The 15856-nt window shown below is 39.6% G+C and overlaps 1 protein-coding gene across 7 annotated transcripts in view; it reads right to left on the bottom strand.

Annotated features, from left to right (window-relative positions):
• The window catches only part of LOC136448421 (G-protein coupled receptor GRL101-like), a 41580-nt gene that overhangs the window by 25430 nt on the left and 294 nt on the right, over positions 1-15856 (bottom strand). For all 7 annotated transcript variants that reach the window (XM_066447917.1, XM_066447921.1, XM_066447922.1 and 4 more), the window contains exons 2-9: positions 14217-14492; positions 13109-13233; positions 12312-12419; positions 11772-11940; positions 9149-9256; positions 7543-7653; positions 6988-7098; positions 3377-3487 (exon numbers count right to left, since the gene is read on the bottom strand). In XM_066447917.1, coding sequence (XP_066304014.1) covers positions 3377-3487; positions 6988-7098; positions 7543-7653; positions 9149-9256; positions 11772-11940; positions 12312-12419; positions 13109-13233; positions 14217-14427 — 1054 coding nt within the window. In that variant the 5' untranslated portion in view covers positions 14428-14492. The remainder of the gene's footprint in view (positions 1-3376; positions 3488-6987; positions 7099-7542; positions 7654-9148; positions 9257-11771; positions 11941-12311; positions 12420-13108; positions 13234-14216; positions 14493-15856) is intronic.

Genomic DNA, 15856 nt, shown 5'->3' with positions numbered 1-15856 from the left:
AAGTTACTGCTTATGATACTCAACATGTGACAGGATAAACTTAATTGGGCATGGGGGTAGGGACTGATGAAATAACAAGCTGAAGCAAAAGGTTATATGTTGATTATTATAGAAATGACATTCATCCAGTAGAGTCTTCATTGACATACCACATCATGTTGCCATAGCTTATCATGACTATGTATAAGATAATGTAAACAATGGCCATAACCTTTATAAATGACATTTTTCTGTATGGAGAATCTATGTTCGTCAACATTACAGCAGAGAATTTAAATCCGTAGTCATTTCGTTTGTTTGTTGAACCCCATGAGTGCAACACTGAGATAATAGGTATTGTTGAGCTTAAGCAGCATAATAATAATAATAATAATAACTTTATTGCACAAAACAATTGTACAAGGTACAAAGTATGGCATTCACTGGTACATAGATAACATTCTATTCGGCTAATCAGTCTATCTTATACAATATGCATATTAATAGTCTCATTCAGACTACTACTATTGCTAATGAGTAATGTAAAATAGAATCTTATTTTTCTGAGATTACTGATAACAAGGACCATATATAATACTTATAAGCTTAATGCAATATCTCTTGAGGGTATTTCGTTTTGTTTTATACCTTTCATGTCATACGCTCTTGCAATAATAAGAATCCTTTTATGTTACCTTCATCATACACTACAAATTTGACAATAAAAGATGGGTTGAGCTTGAAGCTAGACGTGTCTTATTAAAGTTCTACTTTTAGATTATTGACATGCACAAAATTACGTATTTCTCATTACTTTGCATTTTAGGTTCGTACTAATTAAAGCTATGGTTTCACTACATATAGGTTCGTATTAATTAAAGCTATGGTTTTGCTACATTTTCACATTCCTCTTGACGTTATCTGCTGAAACCATATTGATATGGTTTAAAATGTTATTTTGCTGTTTAGGCTACGAATATATCATAGTCATTTCTTTGGTAAAGCAGGAATCGATTTTAATAGTGTGTCCTCTTTGAAGTATACGAAGTTTGACTACCATATTCATCAGGACAACTAGAACGTGCGTTGAATGTAAGAGGACAGTTGTGCAATTCCTATTAGCACAATATCTAACCTTGACTATCATCATTATCCTTTGAAAAGTCATTTCGGCATTCTACATTTCCTTCGAGACCAGTGTTCTATTTATTAGAAGTTTAAATCACGGGCTTGATATTCAATCAAAACCAATTTCGGAAGCATGCCAAGTTAGATCGGTAGAACAGCATACAAAATCGGGTTGGTAATATATGGTTTAACAATGAAAGTTCATTTTAATGAAGAAAAGTTGCCTTTTAGCTCAAAACACACCGTGTTGTTCTATGGAGTAAATAACTACACAGATTTGCTGGTGTGGATGTAACTACTCTTTCGCTAAAGCATACAACTCCCTGGAAACAAATCATATTACCTGTTGTCCAGATCCTTCCGAATGTAAAATCTTATTTTACGGACCTATAAAACCATCTGTCCAAAGTGCAGTACATCAGGTTGTAATACTTTGATGATCGGTATCGCTCTCATAAAGGTTTCCATCGGACTAAAAGCAAAGCCTCACGTGACTAGCTTGGCCTCTGTCAGAAAGCGGCTAACCTTGGGGTTGACTGGTGTGAGATGGGGCACATATAATGGCGACCTTATAGGTCTTATCAGTCGGTAAGATCAGCATAATCCCTCACCGCACACACGGACCATTTGCGTCTACCCGGCAAGGTATAAATCACAACATACTTAATACTACACAGGGCACGTTCTGTCATCATTTCTACTTCTATGAGCGAAGCTGGAAGTGGGATACCCGTTGATAAGCTTATGAAAGAGCTGCCGGCACAGTCCACTTACAGGAGAAGCTTGCAGATCATACTTTCTGGCGATTGTCCATTGGGAGTTTTATTTCTTTGTGCGCCATTAGCTGTGAGGGCCCTCGGAAAAAAATCTTATCACAATTTGTAGACTTGGATGGTATAGTAATGGTATGGTAATGGCAGTAATTTGTAGAGTCGGGAGGTCGCTATGCGCTCTAATGCAGTTGCACAGACCTTTGCGTTGTGTTACCTAATGTTCATGGTGGATTATGAGGTAAATGTTCATATTTTCAAATAGAAAACTGACTAACATGAATGTATGCAATACTCACAATAAGCAAATTATCTAAAGCAAGGAAATCTGAGCAGTGATTCAAGCTTGCAATTAGACAGTAACTAATTCCTCCGACTATGAATCGGTTGTTCGACTGCATTTCAACTAGGCAAGGCAACAATGTAGCATTATCAAAGAAGGCATTAATAAAATGGAAAATTTATCAAGTCTACTATCACAGTGAACGACCTTATTTTCTCCCAAGGGTAAAGCGCACAAAAACACTACAGTTTTACGTCCGTATGTTGGTAAAGGTTTTTACCCATCAGTATCAGTCATTGCGCACGATGGCTGCCAAAGGCTTAAAACAAATCTGCGCCCCGGGTGTTACAAAGCTATATGATAAGATGACATCACGCACGAACACAAAAAAGTACCAACACATTAACGGGAAAGGGCGTTTGAGCAATATATGAGCAATATGTCATCATAGAAGCGTAGAGATCAGATCTACAAATGGTTGCCTGTAGTCACATTGCCTACGGAGATGCCTCTGAGGGTACGACTTTGCACTTAGAATGAAATAATGAAAACATTAATCTCATTCATAAGTCTCCATTCCGACTAGACAAACGGATGAATCTAAAGAACTTTTGACAGTAATGTTACATTGTATCAAATGGGAGGAATGGCTTGGGGAGGGCATACTATGAACATTGCACGTAACACTTAATTCTAAATGTTATATAATGTGTTTAACCCCGTTAGAGGTAAACACATATACGAACATTTTATGACAAATCGAAATATCATAATATTTCATGCAAGGCTAAAATGGCGAAACGCATAGTAACAATATAAATGTCCATATCGTACCAGTTCATAACCGGTTGGAATACACGAGGAAGGTCAAAAATGTCCACACCGTGTGTATATCACTCACTCCAGCTAACGTATGTAAATGCTTTACCTTTGGGACCGCATTTGTAAGCAGCGACACCTATAGCTGCAGTACATAGTGAACCAGTCAGAATTGATCTGAGAAAGGTGGCGACAAAAGGTCACCGAAACGTCGCTTGAATAGTACAAAGAGTTCACTCACCCCGACTAATAAATGTAAATACTTTACTTCTGGGACCGCATTTGTAAGCAGCGACACCTATAGCTGCAGTGCATAGTGAACCAGTCAGAATTGATCTGAGGAAGGTGACAAAAGGTCACCGAAACGTTGCTTGTATAGTACAAAGAGTTCACTCACCCCAACAGTTCATTTCGTCACTGTTGTCGCCACAGTCGTTGTCCCCGTCGCACAGCCAGGCCTTGTAGGCACACTCTCCATTGTCACAGAGGAACGGGTCCGTGCCACATCCTGTAAAACATGGATTAAGTTAAGATCCTCCCACACCATAAGGTGTATAGGGCAGTGCCCATCTCCGTTTCATAGCCCTGGGCCACACTGTGGTGAAATCACTGCAGCAGGGGACTAGTGTGTTTAACTTCCATACTGTTTCAAAAGTATGTACCATTTTTACAAAGCCATTGGTATGACTCAATGCGCCTCTTGTCCAGAGGTGTTCTACCCGGGAGAGGAACTCGGGCTTTCTGGTCCAAGTAATTTGAACCAGATGTGGCAAGTAACAGTAGCGCAGACCACTACACCACAGGGACACCCAAAACATAGATAAGAACCATTTAAATCTACAAATTCTTAATTGATTCATACACAAATACTCACCCATGTACCCATGTTGTGTCAGTAACTGAGTTTTGAATGAGTGGAACGATTGGAAAGGTAGTGACCGGTGATGTCACAAAGAATAAACAGTCCAGGACTGTACTATTCCACATGGAATGATCACATGAACAGTGACTTGTTTCCGTGTTGCAGACGATGTACCAATAGCAAATGATAAAAATCCGGAAACACAAACACACACACACACACACACACACACACACACACACACACACACACACACACACACACACACACACACACACAAACACACACACACACACACACACACACACACATACACAAAACTATATCTCCATTCTTTTATGGTGATGATAAAGAGCGAGACCATTAAAATAAATGAAAAATCCTCTGCAGTATCAAGTCATTACGAAAAGTCTTGCACAGATCGTTAAAATGAGTAAAGCTATTTAGCCTTGTGTCCATCAATTCCGACTGTGTTATCTTGCCATTCAGATGCCATACTGACCGCCCTTCCCCATCATGCCCCTTGAAGGCTCAAGTAGCAAACTTTGAATTCCTCCAGCTTCTTCACTACATCTCAAGAGTGGTTCTATCGGCGCTGGCATCTCAAGCCCGCAAAACCACTTTACCACAAGTATGGTTTTGTTGATCCTCAGAATTAACCTTTTCAGTAACGGTAATGGCTAATGTTCGCATGGGGTTTCAACCGAGACAGAGTATTCCCTTTGCATGATGTTAGATAATTACTGCTGCACAGTTCTTTATAGATGTTTTGACCAACCGTGCCATAGGCGAGGAGTTTATTCCCGTTTGGTACTTAGGACGGCGGTTATAGATGAGGTTTGGTCATGGCTAATGAACAACACTTACTTGCTTAATTGACTGCACCCACTCTTCTAATTTGTCACGTTTTCCAGAGCAACAACATTCGATCTTTTCATCCCAAATTGACGGTTAACCTTGACTCTAGCTAAGGCCAAAAGCGTCGTTATTGGGAAGGGCAAGTTTAAAATTAGGGAAACGTGAAATGGAAAATTACTTCTAGTCTGGTTTGTGCTGCTGGCAATAGCTTCTTGCACAAAGTTACGTTTTATATTACATCTTCTGATTAATATGTTAGAGGTCAATATAGAACAGTAGAAACAGCAATTTTAAACAATACAGAGAAAAAATATAAATTTGCAAAGTGCTCTCCATCGATGAGTTTAGACCTGGCGATATCGAATTTCGATTTGAAAAAGTCATGGTGGCTCATGGATCTAAGCAAGCACATTGGCACTCTTCCAGTTGAATAGAAAACGAAGTACCGTTACGGAAGATTGTCAGGAGAGTACTACGAAGACGAAAAAGCTAATTTGAACAATTAGCAGTCGTCACGGGGAATTTTTAACCGTGTATTCACGACCAGGGATACCGTAGAGGAATCGATTAAAAGTACGGTGTAGTGTCAAGGTCGGGAGGAGAAACCATCAAATGAATTACTGTTTCATGTACTTTCTACAGCTCAATCTTGCTAACATTACTTAAAAATCCTTCAAAGAACGCAAAAGGTTTAAAAAGGCAGCAAAAATACAGTGGCTATTGCTCATCATTGATTCTATTCCCAATAAACCTATTCTCATCATCATCATCATCACCATCATCAACATTGATTCTATTCCCAATAAACCTATCATCATCCTCATCATCATCGCCATCATCATCATAAGTACAGCATATAATAGAAAATGTTGTTCCTCTAATTTACGGACTTCCATGTTTACAAGTTGCACCAATGAGTTTTGGCGCAAAACTACAGTTATCATAATTTTGCTGATAAAATTTGTTACAACTTTTTGATTAATATTTTGTTTGCTCTTTGTGGAAGTGCACGTTAACTGCGTTAATTGGTCTTTGCTGATGATTAAAGAAGTCTAGGCACAGAATTTTAAAAAAATGGATCAATCAAATGCAGCTTATTCCTTTCAGATCGGACAGGTTGATTCTAGACCTACGGATATGCTGGAGAACTATTCGAGGCCTAAGTATAAAGAATAGCATTCTTCAACATTTTTGTTTTATATGTACAAGGGCTCAATGACACCGTCACCCAATTGTGTAACGATACGCGACTCAATTTCAGCCTTTTCAATTTTAATATGACGTCTTTCTGTTAATGATAGCACAGTTTAGATAAAAAGTTGATACTGGTGCTTTTAAGTATTCTCGGGCATTGATTGCACAGTCTAAAGTTATTCTAGGATCCAAATGGGGTTCGTGGAAACTCACACCAGCAGTTTCAATTACACATACCCAACCAATGCATCATTACCTCAGCAAAAGTCTATAAAAGCGACCGATTTTACTGTTGATGCAAATTACGACTTGGGGCTTCTCTTGCGACATCATTGAAGTTCATTTGAGGACGTGTCTTGCAAGGTCCGTTCAATAAAGAGTTAACACAGCTATTGGTTATCAAAAGACTACAAACTCTGTGCTAAGTTTAGTTTCTCTCAGTTTATGAGAGATTTCAGACCAGAAAAACTTTCATTCAAAAATGAAGTAACCATGTGCTCTGTATCATGCATCACACTACCCTAAAACAGTTCACGAATACAAAACTCTGCCCAATGACCGTTAAGGTCTCATTCAGGAGTTTTTTCGCCCCATATGTTACATGTTATAATACGTGTTTTACAGGCGCAAGTTCTTAATGAAGTCATAGAAAATGTCATTCGTTCTTTGTTGAGAACATTTACCCTAGATCATGTAAAAAAAATTGCCAACATTTTCACTACACACTATCTCTTTTTATAGCAATTACAAACTGCATCCCCAAAAAGGCAGTTTTCAGCTGTAAGCGCATGACCGCATCACCTACAATGCCCAGCTGTGCACGTCCGACCTCGCGCGCGGCTGCCGAACTTTGCCTGCTAATTTCTTCAGCTACAAACAAGCTTTCATCAGTTTGACGCTTGGGATCAGCTGGACTGGCTAAAATAGAATTTCCAACGATATAAACACAAGTTCATGCAGCCGTTATTTTTTTGGCCACTCGGAATAATACATGAATGAGACCTTAAGTATTCAACTAGCAGCATTAGTGCATCTTACTCTATTGAAAGCATGTGAAACCCCAGAAATTGGAGACAGTAAGGGAAATAACATACCGACACACTTCATCTCGTCACTGTTGTCCCCACAGTCGTTGATGCCGTTACATACGCGATCCTTCTGAATACACCAGCCGTTTCCACAGAGATAACTGTCCACTGTACAGTCTGGGAAAAAGCAGCATTGGTAAAAGACAGATGTGTAAAATGTTGAAGCCCTTATATTTTGATCCAAACAGATGGTAAAAGGAATTAAACGTTTACTTGTTTGACAATATATGTAATTGATATAATGATATTCCAAACCTCTAAAATGGAAGAGATACCTCTAGATTAATTACAGCAATCATCAATTACAGCAGTATGTTGATGCAGCAAACTGTTGTTTTTTTTTGCACCGCACGAAAAGTGAGATTTACCAATGGTGGTAAATGTCATGTAATGCTAGTAATTAAAAAAAAACTTATCTGCTCTACATGTACATCACGTATCTAGTTATGTGTTGGAAAAAGGGCGTGTGAAATTGACTGTTAATGGCTCCTAGATTCACTACGAAGGCGTAGAATGCAATGCTTGACCAACTGCACTGAAGGGTGGCGCTTTTGATCGTACCTCCACAGTCCTCTTCATCCGAACCATCTCCGCAATGATCGAACTTATCGCAGCGCCGTGACACGGACACACACATGCCGTTCTTGCAGCGAAACTGCCCCTCTCCACAACCTGGGAATAAATGTACCATTTAATGGGTCAATGGGAAAAGATATGGCCATAGATAGAACCCATTTGAATGAGAAGACCCCAGTCGTTCACCCGTGGAGTAATGTTCTGTCGGGCCGTAACTGCCCTGATGTGGGCATTATGCACTGTATTCGTACAGGTTGTAATTATCACATTTGTCTTTACCAAAGTGTTTATGTCAGCAGAGTGGAAAGACTCCGCGAGGAATACTTGAACAGTTAGGGCAGTCCACAGGAGCAGTAAAAGATGCCAACATGACATTTCTAAGGTTTGAAATATGACAGGACTAAAATACCTGGGGGGCAGTGACCTACTCACATTTGACCTCTGCCAGCAAAAAAAATCTGGCTGACATCCAACTCAAATGCCGGGAGATCAATATTTCACGTTGATGCAGAAATAGCAAAAATTGATTATGGAGAAGAAGAATTGCCTGAACTGCAAGCGGGATGCTCGGCGTAAGGTTTTAATCAATGATGTGCATATTCATGATACCATACCGTGAAAAATCAATCAAAACGTCCGTTATATTATTACAGGGTCACTGTTTCTGCTCTATTTGTATTGAATGTACGATTTCACGGTCACTCAAGATCGGTGTGGCGTAGGCATCAACCAATGAAATTTCTTTTACCATCTTTGGCAAGAATTACAACTTCGGGTTTTCGGTTTTTATATTAAGAAAAGTTATTTTTTCCCTTCCATGTATTCGCCCAACAAGCGCCACACCAGAAGTCACTCAACTAATGATTAAGATCGTTAATTTGTGATGTTGCCAAACGTCACGTTGATAAGATGGAATACGTGATACAAGCGCATTTTCCAAGGACATAAAGGCTGCCTTATCGAGCGTACAGTGAGGATAGCCTTAGGGTGGAAACCATGGAGATTAGGTACGGTGAAATTACAAACGTAGGTTCTGTCAATACCAGCACATACCAAACAACCACACACTTTTATATAATCTGATACTTATCGTTCTTAATTCAATCTAGTTTAATTCAAATTTATGTAAATAGAATTACAAGATAGAATGATATAGATGTATGAAAATTACATAATCTGATACTAATCGTACTGAAATACAATATGACATTTATCGTACTGATACTAATACTTCATAAACAATGTTGGTTGGTGGCAAATGATACTTGAATTTTTAAGGTTTTAAGGGAGGCTATTGTTTCTGTGAGTGTGCACTACTTTTATACACAATGTCCTGGTTTTTATTTAGTTTTTGTGACCCATGTATGTCCAGATTATGCATATTATTGGAATGTATAATTTTCTTTTGAAATACCAATAAAGAGGAGAAAAAAACCCGCACATCAGCAGTACTGAAGGAAAGTTATGTGTAGAAGGGGGGGGGGGGGGTCACAAGCATGACAAAACCAATCTAACGTGACGATAGCTGGTCTTGTTATTCTGGGTACGTGCCCGCCCACCGGCACTGGGGTTAGAGCAAATGACGCATTACCTTCACAGTCTCGTTCGTCGCTGTTGTCCTTACAATCATTGTCTCCATCGCACAGCCAGGCGTAGTCAATACAGTGGCCATTATCGCACGGAAACATCCCGTCACAGCCTGGGAAAGATAAAGGTCACCGTTAGATTACCGACCCCATGACAAACCCTCTGGTCCGGTCACGTCTACTGTTGGGGCCAGATTCGGAAACTTGTTTCTCTTCGTGATTAGGACGATTTGCAGGGAAGGCTGGCTTCCGGAATCGTGTTCAATCCTTTTTTAGATAGCGAGACGATAACAAACTACCTTTATCCATCAAAAGTCGTGGGTAGGGTTCTTTTAAGTTTGTGTTATTCGCTCAAGCTGGTGAAAATCTGGAAAAAAAAAGATTAAAAGAAGCATGTATGTGTGAAGGGATATTATGATTCCATGTTTCACCTCAATGATACAGCCTGTGATGGCAGGTTGTATTCCCCCATTTCACATTACGCGAAGCCGAGTTCTATACTTTTGTCTGGTTATCAATCAAATATCACCAAGGGAGACGACTAAGCCGCTTCCTCCTCGCATAGTGACTTCTGCTAAAAGCTCGCCTAAATCTCGGTAGGCCCAGGCGTCTTACCATCCATTCTCCACGAGCGTCTCGAAAATCCCAACGTGGAGAATACTTTATCCCGGCGTGATAGACTCCAAGCTTTAAGTGTATTTTCGTCGCTATCTGATTTGTACAGATTGTCAGAAAACTTTCTCAAAGTATGATTACGACGTTTGCATGTGGTTGTAATCAATCACTGCACAAGATTATTAATCGCTGCATGGTGCCAAGTCCCGGAGATGATTGGTATTCAATAGCCAGTGGTGTCGTCCTGTACGCTTGCCAGTCATCACCTCTTTACGTCAATCATTCCGTGCCATTGGGAGGTATGCTGATCATTTGCATTCCGCGGGTTAATAAGGGTGGGACTTGACACCTTAAGTCAGCATAAAACCGTTCCTGCATCGATTCCGAGCCCAACGTTCGTATCAGAGGACGTATGTAGCTGTCAGAAATACCCCTCAGACATAATACTTGACTGACTAAAAATCCTTCGTCAAAGATGACCTCTGCATACAAATGCTGGCATCTATTTTTTGAAAATCAAAGCAACTTGTGCTAAGATTTACCATCCGACAATGAATATCTCTTTGAGAAGAAGCTGCCGTCCGATATGTCTTTAGATAAAAGAAAATAAATGACATGGTAATAAAGCTAAGTGATACAAAACTGCAATCTTAAATCCCCGGGGTATAATTTGGCCCGGCGCTAGCTCCGCTATCAATGCTGAGCTATATTTCTTCCGTGTCTGTGACGAATTCTAACTAGAAAATTCAGCTAACAGTAAAAGCTTAAGATAATCATAAAACATGTACGACAGGCTGAAGTCGTAGGGCGATAAATCTAAGTCCTGAAGGATCAAACTTTAAAGTAGATGTCGTAGGGATGGATTGGTCGAAATTTTGGAATATTTTTCCCAACAAAACTTTAAATTGACGATATGATATAGTCTCTTTTTTAACCGAAATAAACAAAAAAAAATCATAAAATATGAAAAATATCCTCCCACTTTTATACCATCTCCCATTAACACATATGTTCCGTATTGTGGTCTCCTCGGTATTATTAGTATGCAGCACAACGCTACCGAAACGTTTGGGCGTTAATGCGGGGTCTCAACAAGCCCCGGCGAATCTTTGGGAGGCAATCAAAGGGTTTGCGCCATCGATTTTTCCAGCACACGCCGTAAACTGTGACCCAGGACTTGCTTGTGTGGTCCCATTGCGGATGAAGTTATTTTGACGCGAATGATTGATTGTTTTACAGTGCAACACACTGTTTTCCTACTCTTTCAAGACGCTCTCAATGGCAGTAACATGCATTATGATTAATCAGTGGTGTATAATGGAATGCTTTAGCTGACCTAATTCCTCCTTTCCGGGCGACCCATGGCTCTATATTTACCCAATTATTTGTTTTGAAGGAATCATGCCGACTGAATCCCAGAGGGAAGATTTCTCCAGTAATCCATAATGCAGGAATCGGCGTTCCGTGTTGTCAACCAAACTGTACGTCTTGGCCTAGAAAATCATCGCCTTGAAACGAATTCCATGTCTAGAATCCAACAACTCACGACCAAGACAAATACCGACACTGAGTACATAATCCCGTGGTCATGACTGTGAGGAAAACATGAGGTGCTTGATCATCTCTGGTGGTCATGAGGCTGACCTGGCTCTAACATAACAAAACATCTCTTACATTTTATGATATGTTTTGTAACAATGACATTCATAGACATAGCTATGGTATGGAGAACCTAAGTCCAACACAACACGGTGTTTTTCTAATACGTTATGCTGCATGATGCCGCCATGATTGTTCGTTGAACCGGCGAGATCTACATCTATAAAGTGTTTTATGTTTCTGCACGCAACCGTAATTACATAAACATACTGATAGTCAAATGTACCTGGCAACCTTTAGGTTTAACCATTCAACATGGCGGACAATGCTTACGTCATTGTCACTTGAGAGCAAGTGTTTATACAAAAACAACAAGATGGGGAGAACATTCTGCCCTTGCAATGAAATACTCACTTTTGACTTCGTAAGAGAAGAAGAATCCACTCCTTGCCCACCGACAGTTGGTTGAGTAGACGACATAGACTTTGTTCCCTGATGACGTCACTACTTCTGTCTTTGCCTGTTCGTAGTAGGGGCAGTAGGAATATATCCGCCATTTGTTGTCACCGTTTGGCTCGTAGATCTGCAAAAAATGGAAAAATGTTTACCAAATTCTAGAGTTAGAATATGATTCAACAAGTGAAGGTATACCAATACAATAAGTGAAGCTACCAATGAAACAATTTTCTTTGAAAACAGGTTGATACAGTATCACAGATATCTATCAGTGAGAATATGTATCCCTCATTAGGACACAATACCGTACAATAAATAATAGCTGAAATAATAGCTGAAATAATGATAAATTTCATAAACGGAAGAAAATATATCAATTCCGGGATTGACAATTGACATCACTATTGGTCTTTAAAACTAAATGGTAGTTCATAGTTCTTCCAAACGCCAAGTGACAATTAGTAACCACCAACCGCATGTGCAACTTTAAATACTAACCTCAAAGTTTTCTTCGCATCTCTTCTGCAGAGTTTCACACACGTAGAAGACATCTTGGTAGTCGGCAAACCTGACAATCTTCATCTGGATGTAGTTTTGTTCCGCTACCTACAAGCAGCAAATGCAATTTCACGCCAATCAAGCTAATTTTCTCGTTAAAAGAGAAAACGTTAAATTTCTAGTGCTTTCGATGCAAGTCACAACTTCGTTCTTTCACATGATGGAATACGTTCCCTGTATGGACTCGGGGCGGAAAGTATATGATTAATGTATAGCAGGAAAGGCCCCGACATCTCGGCACCAACATCATCTTCAGGCAATAGGCGGGTATGATCTACTCGCTTGATTCTTGAAATGTGCAAAAGGGCAATATTGTAAGCGCCATACCGGTCACTTGAAATTTTCAATGTCATTTACCAAATCTCAAGGACGCGGAGCAATTCAAAGTTACAAAAGAATCTTGACATTTGTGAAACTATTTGTATAGCTCAGTCATATATGAGTTATGATGCAGAAATACAGAGATGTCATAATTCGGGAAAGACGGTGTGTCCTTACTACCTCCGTAAAAATGGCGGTATTGTTTTGATATGTTTGATTGTCTTGGTGTGCATTCAGCTATATTTAAAGTTTGTTCTTGGGCTGAGTTGTAACAGGAGACTGACAGGATGTGAAGGTTTAGCTGGCTTGAGTCCAAATGTTTCCAATTGGCTGGTTGTGTATTTGTAAAAGAAATCCATTGAGAATATAATCGTGGATTCAACTTATCAATGAAAAATGGAAAAAGGCTATCTTACCTGTATGTCCAGACGATATTTGAAGTTAGTGTCAGTTAAGAGGGGAGGTTGACGAAAGCTTCCACATGACTCCGTAACAACCGACGTTGTGTTGGCATCAAGGTACGAGGACAGGTCTTTGCAGTCTGCAAGGTAAAAAAAAATAATTAAAAAAAGCTTTGACTAGAACAAAATAAGGTAGAAATATAATTCTTTACCAACATTTACTACCTGACTTTTCAAGTTAACGCAGGTGTAACTGAAAAATGAGTCGTGGCATCACGAAGCACACATAAACGCCCACGTCGTAACTATTAATATATAGTATATAAGCCATTATAGCACTTCTCACGGCCTCTTTAGGTCACCTTGGCTCTTACACGAAGCTACCTTGGTAAACATGAGGCTGTCCTATATTCATAACTTCCTCCCCGCGGAATACAGTGCCTACTAGGAGATTGCAAACTACATGTATATTGAGTAACTTTTTACCAATCGCTTGCTTAAAAAACCTTTTTTGTTGGTTAATGCTATATTGTAAGATGGAATGTAGCTTTCTTTATTGAGATCATGCCATTTACTTGAGCTCATCGGTTGCCATGAGTTCCAATTTTACATTTCATGAAAGAAAGAAGAATGTCTTTCTGTTAGATTTTGTGATATTAAGTCATAAGCGCCTCTTAATGTTATTCTTAGAATTCCCAAGTAATAAGTTCTAATAACTTAAGGCATTTGCCCGCCAGGGTTGAAATGCGGATATTTGAAGAAATGTCACGGAACCATGACCAGCGTATGAAACACCTGCGTACTAAAGATACCGTTACTGTTCTCGATATGCCAAACCGGCATAAAACCCACTTTATGGGTCATTTTCAAGGTGTAATAAAGTTTTGAATATTCCGGCTCCTCACTCAATCATTGGTCTCATACGAATATGCTGACTCTGCAGATTTTTCATGATGAATGCTCACTCCAATATGTTTCATGATTTATTGAATCGTTAAGTGATGATTCAGTGAACGTATTTTGTCAACATTAATAAATTCTTAATTCTACTAAATTGTAGCCGTGTACTATTTTGCAAGATTGCCTTAAATGTGTGGGAACACACTTTGTTGTTTATCCTTACCAGTTTGTCTGTAGTCTGCGACAACCTGTCCACTACCGAGGTAGGAGTATGCCACTACTAACATATCCCCAGATGAGACAAACGGCAATGGTTTATTGGACGGCTCGCTGCCGCAAAACGGTCCATACATTGGCGCGTCTGTGTTGTTGCCGTCGTAAAATGCGAAGCCTTCTAACACGCAATTATTGGAGGGGTCTCCCTGTAGGGTCATCTCTTTGACTTTGAAGAGGTAATGCTTTGTTGCCCGCGCGTTGAGCAGTGCAGTGCAGAAGAAACCTGTAAACGACAAAAAACAGCAAGTCATAGAAAATGCAGATGACCAGAATCCCATCAATTTTATTTTTGCAGTATACTGATATAAATGCACGAATGACATACCATTGGAGGCTACTTAACTACTCAAAACATGTAAAAACAGCAAGTCATGGAAACCGCAGAAGACCAGAATCCCATTAACCTTATTTTTGCAGTATTCTGATATAAATGCACGAATGACATGCCATTGGAGGCTACTTAACTACTCAAAACATGTAACGCTTGCAAGAAAAGCTTTATTCAACCCAAGGAATAAGATGTGGGTCTTTCTAGTTGTTGTCCTCAGTAACCGCGTTGAGATCAAGACTTCAGGACATCACCGCCTACTCATTTATATCCAAATGGTTTGAGTTTACCTCAATAGGGCGAGCATGACGCCATATTGACGTCAATTTTCCAACTGATGGCAACTGGTATTTACCTTTGGGTTCCCATTCTAACCTAAGGTGTCGGGGTGCGGATGGGAAGTGAGAAGTTATCCAAAAGGCTACACGACCTTTCAGTTAGGTAGCAGAAATATGAACTACTTGACTCTTAGGTGGTGTCGTAGTCAGTTCAGCACGTCTTGTGACTTTTAGACATAATTATAAGAGGTTATTGAGGTTAATCAAAATCTCTCCCTGTATCTTCTGAATGGTAATGTCAATCGGCATAGATTATAGGCACACATTGTGTAACATTATCGACGGTCTGCTTTTAAGGGGTTAAATGCATCACAATTTTAAGAATGTGCGTTTCTTTTTCCGTTTTGATCATCAACTAGTTATCTAAAATCGGCAGAGGAAGTAATAATAATGATTATTATTAAAAAGTTAGTTGCAAATAACGTAATCAGTTAACTTTTTGGATGTAAAATCGGGAATGTTTGGGGTCTACTTACAACATGGAGACAACGTTTTGCTCATACAGTCGCAGTTCGTAGTGAAAATAGAACTTCATTTGTTGGAATAGTTGGGATTTTATTCCACTATCTGAGACCTGTTCGTAACCAATGAGTCTGAACCGTTGATGAAAAGATAGCTTGAGGGGTAGGCACGAAGTCACAATATTAATCCCAGTGGTGAGAGTGAATACCATACTTGCTCCCCTTGCACTTTTCCTGCGGCCAAACTTCAATAAATCATCCGCATCAGCAAGATCCTCCAGATTATAAATATGAATCAAACAGTGCCTCATATACGAAAGAAAGAGCAGCCCACTGAAACGCCTCGGGCAATTTTTGTTTATTAGTCTCCACGATCACCTGCCAGAAAGATGTCTCTATCTCAATACGGTTGGAGACATTTCTGTGCAATTTGGACGAGATTTTGAAATGCGATTCTTTG

The sequence above is a fragment of the Branchiostoma lanceolatum genome, chromosome 14 (assembly GCF_035083965.1).
Source record: "Branchiostoma lanceolatum isolate klBraLanc5 chromosome 14, klBraLanc5.hap2, whole genome shotgun sequence".
NCBI lineage: Eukaryota > Metazoa > Chordata > Leptocardii > Amphioxiformes > Branchiostomatidae > Branchiostoma > Branchiostoma lanceolatum.
Note: the sequence above shows the minus strand (reverse complement) of the source record. Positions and strands in the feature narration are given on the sequence as shown.